Source organism: Heterocephalus glaber, unplaced genomic scaffold (genome assembly GCF_053883595.1).
Source record: "Heterocephalus glaber isolate CG9 unplaced genomic scaffold, H.glaber_assembly_v1.0 deba00001442, whole genome shotgun sequence".
NCBI lineage: Eukaryota > Metazoa > Chordata > Mammalia > Rodentia > Bathyergidae > Heterocephalus > Heterocephalus glaber.
The window spans coordinates 27,265,522-27,279,631 of NW_028258296.1; the positions used below are offsets into that span (position 1 = coordinate 27,265,522).

The window sequence follows — 14,110 nt, forward strand, 5'->3', positions numbered from 1 at the left end:
TATTCCAAATGAATTTTTGGATTGTTTTCTCAAGGTCTGTGAAGTATGCTACTGGGATTTCAGATGGGATTCCATTGAATCTATATGGTAGTTTTGGAAGTATGGCCATTTTCACTGTATTGGTTATTCCTACCCAGGAGCAAGGGATATCTTTCCATTTTCTTATATCCTCTTCATTTTCTTTTTTCCTAGTTTTCAGAGTAGAGGTCTTTGATTTCTTTCATTAGGTTGATTTGTACATATTTTATTTTTTTGGATGCTATTGTGAAGGTCATTGAATCTCCATTTCCTCTTTCAGCAAGTCTGTTATTTGTGTACCACAAAGCTATTGATTTTTGTGTGCTGACCTTGCATCCAGCTACTCTAATGAATTTGGTTATTGAGTCTAGAAGACTTTTGGTGGAGTTTTAGGGGGCTTCTATATAGAGTATCATGTCATCTGCAAATAATGACAATTTGACTTCTTCTTTTTCTATCTTTATTCTGTTTATTTATTTCTCTTGTCTAATTTCTATGGCTAATGTTTCCAGAAGTATACTGACCAAGAGTGGTAATAGTGGACATCCTTGTCTTGTTCCTGATTTCAGTGTAAAGGATTTCAGTTTTTGACCATTTAGTATGATATCGGCTATTGATTTTTCGTAGATGGCTTTTAATCAGGTTGAGGTAGAGACCATCTATTCCAGTTTTTTGTAGGGTTTTTATCATGAATGTGGGTTGGATTTTTTCAAATGCTTTTTCTGCATCTATTGAGATAATCATATGGTTTTTGACCTTGGGTCTATTAATATAGTGTATTACATTGACTAATTTGCATATGTTGAACCATCCTTGCATCCCTGGGATAAATCCCACTTGGTCAGGATGTATGATCTTATTGATGATCTTTTGTATTCTATTTGCCAGTATCTTAGTAAGGATTTTTGGATCTATATTCATTAGTGAGATTGGCTTATGGATCTCTTTTTCGCTTGGGTCTTTCTCTGCTTTGAGGATCAAGGTGCTGCTTGCTTCCAGGAATGAATTCGGGAGTATTGCTTCACTTTTAATTTCATTGAAGAGTTTAAACAGTAGTGGCAATAGTTCTTTAAATGTCTTGTAGAATTCAGCAGTGAAACCATCAGGGGCCAGGCTTTCTTAGTTGGCAAGTTTTTAATTACATTTTTAATTTTATTGATTGATATTGGGTTTAGAATTGTTGGTCTTCTTGGTTCAACTTTGGTAATTCATACTTATCTAGGAATCTGTTCATTTCTTCTGTGTTTTCCATCTTATTGACGTACAGGTTTTTGAAGTAGATATTGATGATCCTCTGGATTTCTACTGAGTCTGTTGTAATTTCACTCTTTTCATTCCTAATTGCATAGATTTGGGTCTTTTCTTTCCTTTTTTGTTTTGGTACCGGGAATCAAACTCTGGCCCTTGTGCTTGCAAGGTAGGTGGCAAAACCACTAAGCTAAATCCTTGGCCCTTCTTTCCTTTTTTTGATGAGGTTGGCTAAGGGTTTGTCAATTTTGTTTATTCTTTTGAAGAACCAACTCTTGCCTTCATTGATTTTTTTGTATCGTTCTCTTAGTCTCCATTGCATTAATCTCTGCTCTGATCTTTATAATTTCCTCCCTTGTATGAGCTTTGGGTTTGTCTTGCTCTTGTTTTTCTAGAAGCTTGAGGTTCAGCATCAGGTTGTTTAATTGGGCTCACTCTGCTTTCCTAATATGAGTATTCATTGCTATGAATTTCCCTCGTAAGACTGCTTTCATTGTGCCCCATAGAATCCAATATGTTGTATTGTCATTGTTGTTTAATTGTAGAAAGTGTCTGATTTCTTTAACTTCTTCTGTGACCCATTGGTTATTCAGAAATGTGTTGTTCAATTTCCTCATGTTTATGAAGTTTTTTGAGTTTCTTTTGCTATGGATCTCCAATTTCATCGCACTATGGTGTGATAATATACAGGGGATAACTTCAATTCCTTTACACTTACTTAAACATGTTCTATGAGAGAATATGTGGTCTATTTTGGAGAACCACCCGTGTGGAGCTGAAAAGAATATGTATTCTGATTTTGTGGGGTGGAACACTCTGTAAACATCTGATAAGTTCATTGTTCAAGAGTTTGACTGAGTTCTAGTATTTTCTTGGTTATTTTTTGTCTAGTTGACCCATCTATTTGTGACAGTGGGGTATTGAGGTCCCCCACTGCAATTGTATTACTGCTTATTTGATTTTTCATGTCTGTTAGTATTTGTTTTATATAGTTAGGCGCACTAGTGTTTGGGGCATTTATATTTATGATTGTCATCTCTTCCTCTTGGATGGTTCCCTTTACAAGGACGTAGGGTCCTTCTTTGTCTCTCTCTTTTTAAAAAAAAAAAAACACATTGTTTTGTTTTTTGTTTTTCTTTTTGGTACCAGGGATCGAACTTGGGTCCTTGTGCTTGCACAGCAGGCAGTGAAACCACTGAGCTAAATCCTCAGCCCTCTTCTTTGTCTCTCTTAATCAGTGCTGGTTTGAAATCCACTTGATCTGCAAAGAGGATAGCTACTCCTGCTTTTTTGGGGGTTCCTGTCGCATGGAGTATTGTTTTCCACCCTTTACCTTTCAGTCTGTGAGTTTCTTTTTGAGTTAAGTGTGTTTTATGTATGCATCATATTGTTGGATCTTGCTTCTTCACCCATTCTGCCAGTCTATTTCTTTGGATTGGTGAATTGAGACCATTAACATTGATGGTTATAACTGAAACGTATTGACTTGTCATTGTCATGAGTTTTTCTTTTTGTTTGATCCTCCCCCTTTGCTTTTCATTTCTTGTCATGCCCAGTGGATTCATTCTCCTGAGCTTCCTTGGGTTGTGAGCCTCATTGCCTTTTCCTAGGATATTGTCTAAAATTTTTTGGAGTGCTGGCTTGGTATTCATGAAGTTCTTCAGGTGCTCTTTGTCATGAAAATATCTTATTTCTCCATCAATTTTGAAAGATAGTTTTGCAGGGTACATCAATCTGGGTTGAAGGCTGTTTTCCTTTAGGGCTTGAAATACATCACTCCACGCGTTCTCCTTGCCTTGAGGGTTTGTGTTGAGAAGTCTGCTGTGATTCTGATGGGCTTTCCTTTATATGTGATTTGTTTCTTTTCTCTAACTGCTTGTAGAATTTTGTTCTTCTGTTGCGTTTCTGGAATCTTAACTATTATATGCCTATGTGCAGATCTTTTTTTTTTTTTTTGATCAAGGTTAGTTGGAGTCCTATATGCCTCCCTTATCTGTATGTCAAGTTCTTTTCCCCTGCTTGGGAAGTTTTCTGCCATTACTTCTGTGAACTTTTTTAATGTCATCTCCACTCTCTCCTGTTTCTTCATTGACTCCAATCAGTCTTATGTTATTATTCTTTGCATTGTCTAGTAGCTGTTGGATTGATTTCTCATGTTCCCTTACAATTTTGAAGCAATTTTTCTTTTCCTGGTCACTAATTGCAATCTTATCTTCTATATCTGAAATTCTGTCCTCCCATTGGCTCATTCTGCTGCATAAACTTTCAATGGAGGTTTTTCTGTTTGTTTGTTTGTTTTTTGTTTTGGTACCGGGGATCAAACTTGGGACCTTATGCTTGTTAGGCAGATGGAAGAACCACTGAGCTAAATACTCAGCCCTCAATAGAGTTTTTAATCTCCTGGAAATTGGTTTTTATTTGTTTTATGGATTCCATTTGTTTCTTATGTTGGGATTCCATCATGTTCCTCAACTCCTCTATTTTTTAATCTGTGTCTGCTCTATATTTATTGATTATGTCTTGCACTATGGACACAATTTCTGTTGTTATCTGAGAAATTACTTCTGATTTCGTTTTTTCCAGATCCTCTTTTGTTGCTAGTTCAGGGAGTCCAGGTGGTTGAGTATCAGAGCATTCTAGTTCGTTTCCCTTTCAGGTTACCTTAGGTGATCTGGAAGCCTGGCTTTGAGACTTGTTTACGTGTCTTCTCATTTCAACAGATGCTGACTGCTGTGCCTTTGTTGAGGTGCCTTTTTGCTCACCCAGTGGTCTTCAATTCTTAGCAACCACCGAGAAGCCTTTTCTCTGCTGCTCCCCTCTGTGCCAATTCCTGGGTTTAGAATGGTGGCCTTCTGGGTCCCTGCACTGCCCTGTTGTCCAGGTGGGGTTCTGGCTGGGGCCTGTGCACACTTGGGATGGAAGCTGGGTGGGCCTCTGGCTGTTGCTTGTTTGCTTGTGCAGCTCTTTTCCAGGTGGGCCTTTGGCTTGGCTTGTGGGTCCCAACTGCTGGTTTGGGGTGGGGCCTTGGCTAGAATCTGCCTGCAACTGTGCCACTCTGGTCCCTGTGGGGTTCTCACTGGGATCTGTGCACACTTACCAATGGTATTGGGGCAGGCCTCTGCTATTTCTTGTGTGCCTGAGCAGCTCTTTTCCAGGTGGGCCTCTGGCTGGGCCTGAGGGTCCTAGCTGCTGGAGTTGGAGCAGGGCCCTGGCTAGGACCTGCCCAAAACTGCATTGCTCTGGTCCCCACAGGCTTCTCCTATTTTCCTTCTTCTTAAGGGGCTGATTTGGATTGACTGATTTGGCTGATTTTGTTGAGAAAAGTATTCTATATCTAATGAGTCATGAGAAAGAGTGTTCTGATTATATGTAAACTCGTGATAAGGCTACAGAAGTTACAGGTGGAAAGGGTGGTGAGGCAGTTACAATTGGCTGTGATTTATCTGTATGATGGTTACACCCACTTCATTGTATACCCTGAAAACTTTCTTGATGGCATTGACATGGTAGCTATTCTTAGGCCCAAGTACTTAATGGCTGTGTTCATGATTTGCTTGGCTGAATGATCCATCATGTAGACCAAGCCAGAGTGCATGATGTCTTTCTCTGATACCTCTGATTTCCTGTCCTCGAACTCTGCTGTTGGTATGAATAGTTCCAACATGGAATAGTTCTACCATGCTCCTCAGTTTTCTTTCTCAACTCTCTTAAACAGACATGAACAAGTGGTACTTAGGATCCCTTTCATATTTGAAGGTCAGTTGGCCATACCTAACAAGATTTAGATTCTACAGCCACTCAAAGTAAGATACTGTCCCTCCTCTGGTATTCAAATAGAGATCTGGAGTAACCATAATGTTCCTCTTCAGGAAAATCTTATCAGTGTCCAGAGTGGTCAGTCCATTGGTACCTTTAGCAGTATCTTGGTTTTGATCCTGGGTGTGTTGGATTTGGTCAACTGCTTCTCGCTGGCAACAGGAATCTGATGTCATAGCCTCCAAGACACTTCGTTTGTAGACTTGGGAAAGCCCAGAGTTGATCCATGTTGCACCTGAAATCTTCCAGTTCTTTTGGGTCAGTACCATCTAAATTGTATATGCCCCTATTAGCTTCACCAACACCAACACATTTAGCACCAAAATGATGTAAATATCTCATAGAGTGCAGGACCACATTACCAAAGCCCTAAACAACAAATGTTTTATTTCTAAAGACTGATGTTATTCCTAAAATGTTCGTGCTTCATTGATGAAATTCTCAATTCTATAGAAAACACCAAGGCTGGTAGCAGAGACTGATGGCCTTCCTGGTAATGCAGGTGTGTGCATTAATACCATAGCAACCTTTGGTGCTGGCATAGGTGTCTGCCATCCAGAACATCTGCTTGCCGGTGCTCATGTCTGCGGCAGGCAAGTCAGTGCCAGGACCAATAAAACCCTTTGCTAGCTCCATGGTGAACCTTCTTGTGATCTTTTCCAATTCATTGTCCCTATAGTTCTTGGGACTGATTTTAATATCTGCTTTAACCCCAGCAATTGGTACATCAACCACTACACACTTGTATGTCACTGGCAAAGCCAGCTCTTTCCCTTCATTTACACTCATATCAGTGATGTACTGGATACCTCCCTTGCAAGGCTTGTGGTGCTGGCTGTGCTGGGCACAATAGCCCTGTATGACCTCCTATGAGCTGTGCTGGAAGGGAAAGAGGCTCAGCACATGGTTGCAGGGCTTGATGATGCACAGGATGCCAGGCATGTGAAGTTATGCTCTACTCCTTGTTCTCATGGGTCTGCAGGTCCTCTGCCAGCTTGTCCTCCACAATGCTAGTGTCTCAATTAAAGAAGCTTTCCATCATCTTGAAGAAGTTGTGGTCATCCTCGCACTCAGCCACTTGCCTCACTGTAGTGGTACCAGGTGGGCAGCAGCAGCAGGTAGTGCATTACCCAAATACCCAGCAGTGCAGCCGGCCTGGCATAGGGCAGGAGTACCTCACCCAGGCAGCTGTGGTTGCTGCAAGGGTGAGCAATGCTGAAGCAAAAGGTAAGCACTTAATGTTCACTGCCCCTTTAAGCTGCAGCTCCCTGCCCCATGACTGCCCCCTCCCCTTGCCACTGTTGCCAGGGGAGGACAAGCTTTGGGCATGGACACTGGGCTTCTGCTGCCTCCACAGCCTTGCTTGGCCTCCTTGGTTAATTTTTTTATATTTTCTACACAAACTATTTTTCATTTCCTACATAAATCATTATGCCATCTGTAAACAAAGACCATTTTCTCTCTTTTCAGCCTGTATTTCTTTTCCTCCTTTATCTTGTCATATTGCTTTAGCTAGGACTTCCAGTGCAATGTTGAAAAGGAACAGTAAAATGGGACATTCTCAACTTCTTCCTTATCTTAATGGGAGAGCTTGAAGTTTCTCACTATTAAGCATAGTTTAGCTGTAGGTTTTTTGTACATATTCTTCATCAAGTTGAGGTAGTCCCCCTCTATTCCTAATTTACAGAGTTTTTATTGTGAATGGGTGTTGGATTTTACCACATGATTAGATGTGATCATGTTATTTTTCTTTTTCTTTTTTGGGGGGGGGGGACAGGGATCAAATTTAGGACCTTGCACTTGCCAGGCATGTGCAGCACTACTGAGCTACGTCCCCTCTTTTTCATCTCATTGATATGAGGGGTTACATTAATTGCTTTTCAGATGTTGAATCAACTTTGCAAACCTAGGAAAAAAATACCACTCAATTGTGATATGAAATCATTTGTACATTGTTTGGTTAGATTTGCTTTGTTTGGATTATTTCCTTGAGGATTTGTGCATGTATGTTCATGGTCTGTAGTTTTCTCATAATGTCTTTAGTTTGGGTGTTAAGATAATGGGAGTATTATGGTTTACAGTATATCTAGATGTCCCCCAAGAGCTTCTTGTGCTCGTAGGTGGGGCTTTGGGAAGGTGATTGGATTATGGGTCAGTATAGCTGACTTGCTGTTAGAAGGTGGGGTCTGGTGGCAAGAGGCAGGTCACTGAGGGTGTGATCCAGAAGGGTTCATCTCCCTCCCCTGCTCCTACCCTCACTCTCTGCTTCCTGTCTGCCATGCACTAAGCAGCTCTCCTCCACCATGCCATCCTGCTTTGAAGCTACTCACTATGGACTGAAACCTCTATATAGTGTGAGCCAAAATACACCTCTCCTTCCTCAAATTGTGTGTGTCAGGTATTTTGTCCCAGCAACAAGGAAAGTGACTATGACAGATTTAGGTACCAGAGAAATAGTGCATAACTGTAACACTAACTGACCATGTGGTTCAGAAGCCTTTGGAACTGGTCCATGGGAGGAGTTTGGAAAGGTTTGGAGATGTTGGTTAGAGAAACAGCCCTAGAATGCTGTGAGCTGAACTTGATGGGAGATTCTAGTCAGAGCTCAGAAGACCAAAATGCTGATAAAAAGATAAAGGATACAGACCAGGCTTAGAAGGATTGAGTTGGGAACAAGAACTCCATCGGCAGTTGGACTCAAGACCATGTGTGCTATGCTCTGGCAGAAAATTTTTCTTCATTTTGTTCATGTTCTAATACTTGGCAGAAAACTGAGATTAAGGGTGGCAGACTAATCTGAGAAAATTTCAAGGCAGCCCAACATTTCAGGCTGTGGCCTGAGTACAATTGGGGACTTTTAGCCAGCTCTACATTGAGAGTCAAGAATGAATGCACAGTTGGGTGATTTCAGAAGTTGTGAGTTTCACCAGAAAGGAAGCTCCTATAAAGTTGGGCCCGGTAAAGTTGGAATAGAGGATGGTTGCTTAATATTAAAAAGAAGCCAAGTACTTTACACTGGAACAGTACAAAGGATGTCTTGAGGGCATGTCCTGGGGAGTCTCTCCTCAAAGTCTTCACTTTACAACTTGTGAGTTTGCAAAGACCCTCTTACACTCCTAGGCAGGGCTTTTGGAAGGATTATGGGGGGAGACTAGCTGACTTGCTGTTAGAAAGTGGGGTCTGGTTGGAAGAGGTGGGTCACTGAGGGCAACTCTTCCTATCGATAAGCAGCTCTCCTCTGCCATGCTGTCTTGCCTTGGGGCAGCCTATTATGGACTGCAGTCTCTAAAAAGTGTAAGTCAAAATAAACCTCTCCTCCTTTTAAATGGCAGTTGTCAGATATTTTGTCCCAGAGAAGAGGAAAGTGACTGAGATAGGTGGCCTTACAGAATGAGTCAGGAAATATGCCCCTTACTTCTGTCCTCTGAAAGAAATTGGAAAGAATTGCTATAATTTCTTCCTCAAGTGTTTTTAAAAAATCACTAGGGAGCTCAGTGTGTTGGTGCATGTAATTTCAGCTGTTTGGGAGGCTGAGGCAGGTTTAAGGCCAGCCTGTGCAATTTTACAAGACTCAGAAAAATAAAAAGGGGTAGGGTCAATCTGCTGTACAGAAAAGAAAAAGAAAGAAAGAGAAAGAAACCCACCAGTTCACTAGTAAACTTATATAGACCTGGTACTTACTGTTTTGGAAGGCTATTACTGATTTAATTTCCTTAGTAGGTACAAGGGTATTTAAGCTTGGATAGAGTTGTTCATAGTATTCCCTTATTATCTTTTTAATTTTCATGAGATGTATAGTGATGTCCTCTTTCATTTTCTATATTAGTGATTTGTGGTCTTTCTCGTTTTATTGATTTTTTAAAAAAATTCTTTTTAAAGAATTAGCTTTGGTTTTATTGATTTTTCTCTATTGATTTCCTGTATTTGGTTTCATTGATCTCTAGATTAATTATTTTTTCCTTCTTGTCTGCTTAGTTCGTATTTAATTTGCTCTTCTTTTTCAATTTTCTAAGGTAAGAACTTATATTTATTGATTTTAGATCTTTATTCATCTTTAATATATGCATTAAATGCTATAAATTTCCCTCTGAGCACTACTTTCATGGTATCCTACAACTTTTGATAAGTTGTTTTCATATATTTCAAAATCTTAAAATATATCTTGGGCTATTTTCTTTTTTCCTTTGTGTTATTTGAAAGTGTGTTGTTTAACACACTTTGGGGTTTTTTCAGTTATGCTAACTAGTTTAATTTCATTGTGATCTGAGAGCAGAAAATTTTAAGGTGTGCTTTATGGCTCAAAATGTAGTCTGTTCTAGTGAATACTCCGTATGAACTTGAGAAGAAAGTGCATTCTATTGTTGGATGAAGGATTCTGTAGGTATCAATTACATATACAGACACTCCTTGTTTAAGGACCAATTTACATTCATGTGACTAGGTTACATAAATTGGTCACTAAATGAGTTGTATGTCATATGTACATTACAATATTCAGAACAAAGAAATGGTCAAAGGAAACTCCAACTTGATGACTTTGCTTTTATTCACATAACTCTTACATGCAATACTGTAATGCATACCAAAACATAAAACCATGGTATTCTAGCATATAATCAGCAGAAATTACAATACTATATAAACAAGGTATACTGTACCAAAAAAAAGACATTGAGGGTCTAAAAACAAGATGTACAGAGCTGTATCAAAAAAAAAAGTTGAGTCATAAGTCTGAATGGTGAGTTGTTTTTTTTTTTGAGTGGTGAGTTTTAAGTCCAAAAAGCACATCTCAGTTGTAAGTATGAACAGCTGTTAAACAGGAAAATTGTTAAATGAAGAATATCTGTATTGTTAATTGGTGATTTTCTGCTTGTCAGATCTGTCCATTTGTCATAGAGGGATGTTGAAATTTCCCACTATAACAGTAAATTTAACTTGCTCCTTGTGGTTTTATTGGTTTTTGTCTCACATAACTTATGCTCTGTTGTTACATACATACACACTAAGGATTGTGTCTTCTTGGAGAACTGACCCCTCTATCATTATTTAATGACCTTCTTTGTCTTTGATAACTTTCTTTAAACTTCACTCTGAAATGAATGTAGCTACTCCTGCTTTTTTTATTAGTATTAGTATGGTATATTTTTCTTTATCCATTTACTTCTAATCTATATGTGCCTTTATAGTTACAATAAATTTCTGTATAAGTATTGTGCGCTAACCAATTGTGCCACTGGAGCTTGTAAAATAAATTTCTTATTACAACATATAGTTGGGCTTTATTTTTTAATCCACCCTGATAATTTCTTTTAGTTATTGCATTTAGACCAGTGATGTTCAACATGATTTCATATATACCTACTGTATTTATTAGTTTTCAGTTTTTGGCTTTATTACTTGCTTCTATTGTTGTAATTCTCCCTTTTGAAATTTTGCTTGAACATTTTATGTATTCAATTTTTCTCTCCTTTCTTAGCATATCAGTTATGTTTTTTCCTAGAATTTGCAACATATATTTACAACTAATCCAAATCTACTTTCAGATAACACTGTTGCTTCATGGGTAATGTGAGTGCCTTAAGAAAATAATGCTAATTCTTTCTTCTGTCTTTTGTATCATTGCTGTCACTTTTCACTTATATATATAAGCATACATCCAGCCTCACATAAGATATATATTCATCTAAGTTTAATTTATGTTTTTTTCTCTTCATCAGAAATAACTACACAATTTTTAAATGCATGTTTTGTGTTGTCTGTTGAGAAGAACCTAAATAATCACTCTTTGCATTTCTTCAGTAAAGTAGTTGGTTGTTGTGGATTTTTATTCTTGTCCTTTGGAAATTTGTCTGGCTAGTATTTTAATTTTACATCATTATTTATTAAAAACCAGCTTATGGTTTTCTCTTTCTGTTGTATTTTTGTGTGGAATAGAGTGGTTTTCCTTTGTATCACTCCTTTTATTTCTTGTGTACCTATGCACTTTATGTAGTTTAGAAATTATTTGTACTTTGAGATAAAAAGGAATTTTTCTGGGCAGGTAGCTCAGTTGTAGAGCATTTGCCTAGCATGTGGAAGGCCCTGAGTTCAATCCCCATCCCTCCAAAAAAAGTTTTGGGGGAGATTCTTATTACATTACCCATGTTCATAATCTATTTAGAAATGTAGGAAAGTAATGGTTTCTATGGTTTTGCTCTATTATGTTTTATACTTTATTATGAGTATATTTTCATAAGTAATATACTTGCAAATATTTACTCATTTCATAGAGGTTGTGGATTTAAATTGAACTCTGAAATTCACCATTTCTGTAGTGAAATTTTCCATATTGGCATCCTTTAAATTACCTAATAAATTCTGTATCAGTTATTAAGTGCCCTTTTCTATACTTCATATCACATGGATAGATTTTCTAGATACTATACCAGTTTTAAAGGAATATAACATATGTAGAAAGGATTATTATATAGATTTTACCTGGAATGCTGGTATAAACAGTTAAATAATTTTTTATTACACTACTCTTCAGAGCCTTTAATAGGCTCAAATGCACTGCAAAATGCCCAAAGAAATAAAAATAATATTCAGTATTTTCCAGTCTTACCTGAATAAGGAATATCTTTTCAACTCTCATGGGTCTGTAATAGTCCATGAAATGTATTTTGGAAAATCTAGTCTTAACTTTCTGGTTATTTTGACAAATCAATGCTTAAAGTTCCTATTTTCTCAATTTACTACTTTCTAATTTTATGATTTTCTTCTATTATTTTATTATCATTGTTTTTATTTGGCACCCCCATAGGATATGACTGAAATTCATTAGTATAGTATGTATGGGTCATTATGATGTGTCTCTAGTTATTCCCAACACTGTTTCCAAATTAGCTTACTTATGTATATCTTTTGCACTCATAAAATAAGAATTATACTTTCACATCTGAATACTTTTCCCTGTTATTTTTTGTCTATGCTTTTCTCACTTTTATCCCCTTCCTTTTTCTTGCCTGCTTGATATACTGCTTTATCTATTTTACAGGTTTGACTCAAATTTTAGGAAGCTTTCCTCTTTCACATCCTTTTATATATTTTCTGATACCTTGCCAAAATTCTCAATGTTGTTGGGCATGATGGCTCATGCTTGTAATCCCAGCACTTGGAAGGCAGAGGCAGGAGGATTGCCATGAGTTCAAGGCTAACCTGGGCTACGTAGTGAGTTCAAGATCAGCCTAAACTACATAAACTACATAGTGAGACCTTATCTAAAAAAAACCTTGTTAACATCTTCTCATCTCTCTGAACATAGTAAGCGTAGTTATGTTAAGGTATGTATTTTATTAGCTTTACTATATGGATCCCCTATGGACCTATTTCTATTACACATTATTTCTGATGATTTTCTTTCATGTGTTCTTATCTCTTTGCGTTTTTAAAAATTTTGTTGCAATTTGTATTTGAAAAATTGTAGAAATAATCCAAGGCCTAAAATGTTATATTCCTCTAAAGAAGCCTTAATTTTTTAAGAGAATTAACCCCCTAGTGCCCTATTTGCCAGACATAACATAGAATTTGAATTTTAGATATTAAGTATGTCCCAAATATTGAATGGGATATACTTATACTAAAAAATTACATTATTGTTTATACTTCAAATGTACATGTGCATTCTGTATTTTTATTTGCTAAATATAACACCCAAGTCCTAAATTGTTTTATATGATGAATTAACTTACATCATGTACGTATAGAATGACACTAGTTATAGGAGAATTGAGAAAATAGTCACTAAAATAGTTTTCTTTGTTCTGTTAATTCAATAGACCTGATTGTGAAGACCTAATTCAGAAAGTTTGCTCTAGGGAGTCCTTCTGCTAGATTCTTAGAGTACTAGTAATTTACTATCTTGTTAATACAATTTCAGGGACTGAAATGGCTTGAAGCTGAGCTACATTCCCATTGAGAGTTGCTCTACTTTTGTCAGAAACTCTATTCAGCTCTCTTCTGTCTCTTCCTGAATTGGCAGATGCCCTCAGGGAAGAAATGGCCTAAATGCTGAGGTCAGATCTTTGAATTTTTATATAGATTTTAGCCTTACACTTTTTTCTTTCCTGCTAGCTCTATGATGCATAGAAGTAGATTTTAATTTTTCTTTAAATTGTCCTGTCTTTCACGTTGCTTTCAACAGGAGAGTTGGCCTAAATTAGTTAATCTGCCATTGGTGAAAGCAGTGTACAATTTTAAAACTACAGACAAAAGAACCATAGTTGAACTCTAGGTCAGGATCTAAGTATCATAAAATACTCTCATTAGGATGGAAAGGAAGTATATATTTTACATATAATTTCTATTAGCTTAAAATATACATGTTCAGGAAGAAAATAAAATTAGCCTAAGGGATTTTTATCTACCTGAAACTAACAAGCTTGAGTTTTAACCAATTAGGAAATACCATTAACCACTTAGATTTAGTGTCTTGGATAATATGATCATGCTTGGGTAGAATAGGAAATGAGGTGAATTTTGAAATGTTTAGTTTTAAAACCAGAAGAAAGTAGTGCTGTCTTCATATGTGTTTCCTGGCTTATTATTTACTTATTTAGAGATGGGGTCTTGCTCTGTTGCTCATACTGGTCTTGAACTCCTGGGCTTGTGATTCTCCTGCCTCAGCTTCCCAAGTAGCTGGGATTGTAGGTATGGGCACTGTCCCAGCTCTGACTCATAAATGTATAATAAAGTAACTAATATAAACAAATGAATTGGAAAATTGGTTGTCTCCTGTGTATTCTGTATGTCTGGATCATTGTGGTTATATCCACCATGTAAGAAACACAGCACAACCCATCTTGTTCACTAGTACATGTCAGAATCTGTTCCAAGGTCATTATTTTTAGAAGTCTGCATTTGCCCTAGTTCTCTTAGTTTAGTTGTTTTATACTGTTAATTTCTGTCCCCAAATAATGTAGCTGTAGTATCCCAACTCATTTCCAAACTTAGAATTAGTGTTTCAGTAGTACTAAATATTTTTGCTCTT

General features: G+C 37.3%; 1 protein-coding gene and 1 pseudogene across 7 annotated transcripts in view; one reads left to right on the forward strand and one right to left on the reverse strand.

The window, feature by feature from the left end:
* Positions 1–14,110, forward strand: part of CUNH1orf146 (chromosome unknown C1orf146 homolog) — a 55,900-nt gene that overhangs the window by 38,350 nt on the left and 3,440 nt on the right. Inside the window, exon 1 of one of the 7 annotated variants that reach the window (XM_021255382.2) lies at positions 6,097–6,309. The exons of the other annotated variants lie outside the window; for them this stretch is intronic. Within the exon in view, the coding sequence (XP_021111041.1) occupies positions 6,295–6,309 (15 nt within the window). The 5' untranslated portion in view covers positions 6,097–6,294. Of the gene's footprint in view, positions 1–6,096; positions 6,310–14,110 lie in introns of those variants that run through there. 7 annotated transcript variants of the gene reach the window in all.
* On the reverse strand, positions 4,689–6,209 carry LOC106009116 (glutamate dehydrogenase 1, mitochondrial-like; annotated as a pseudogene).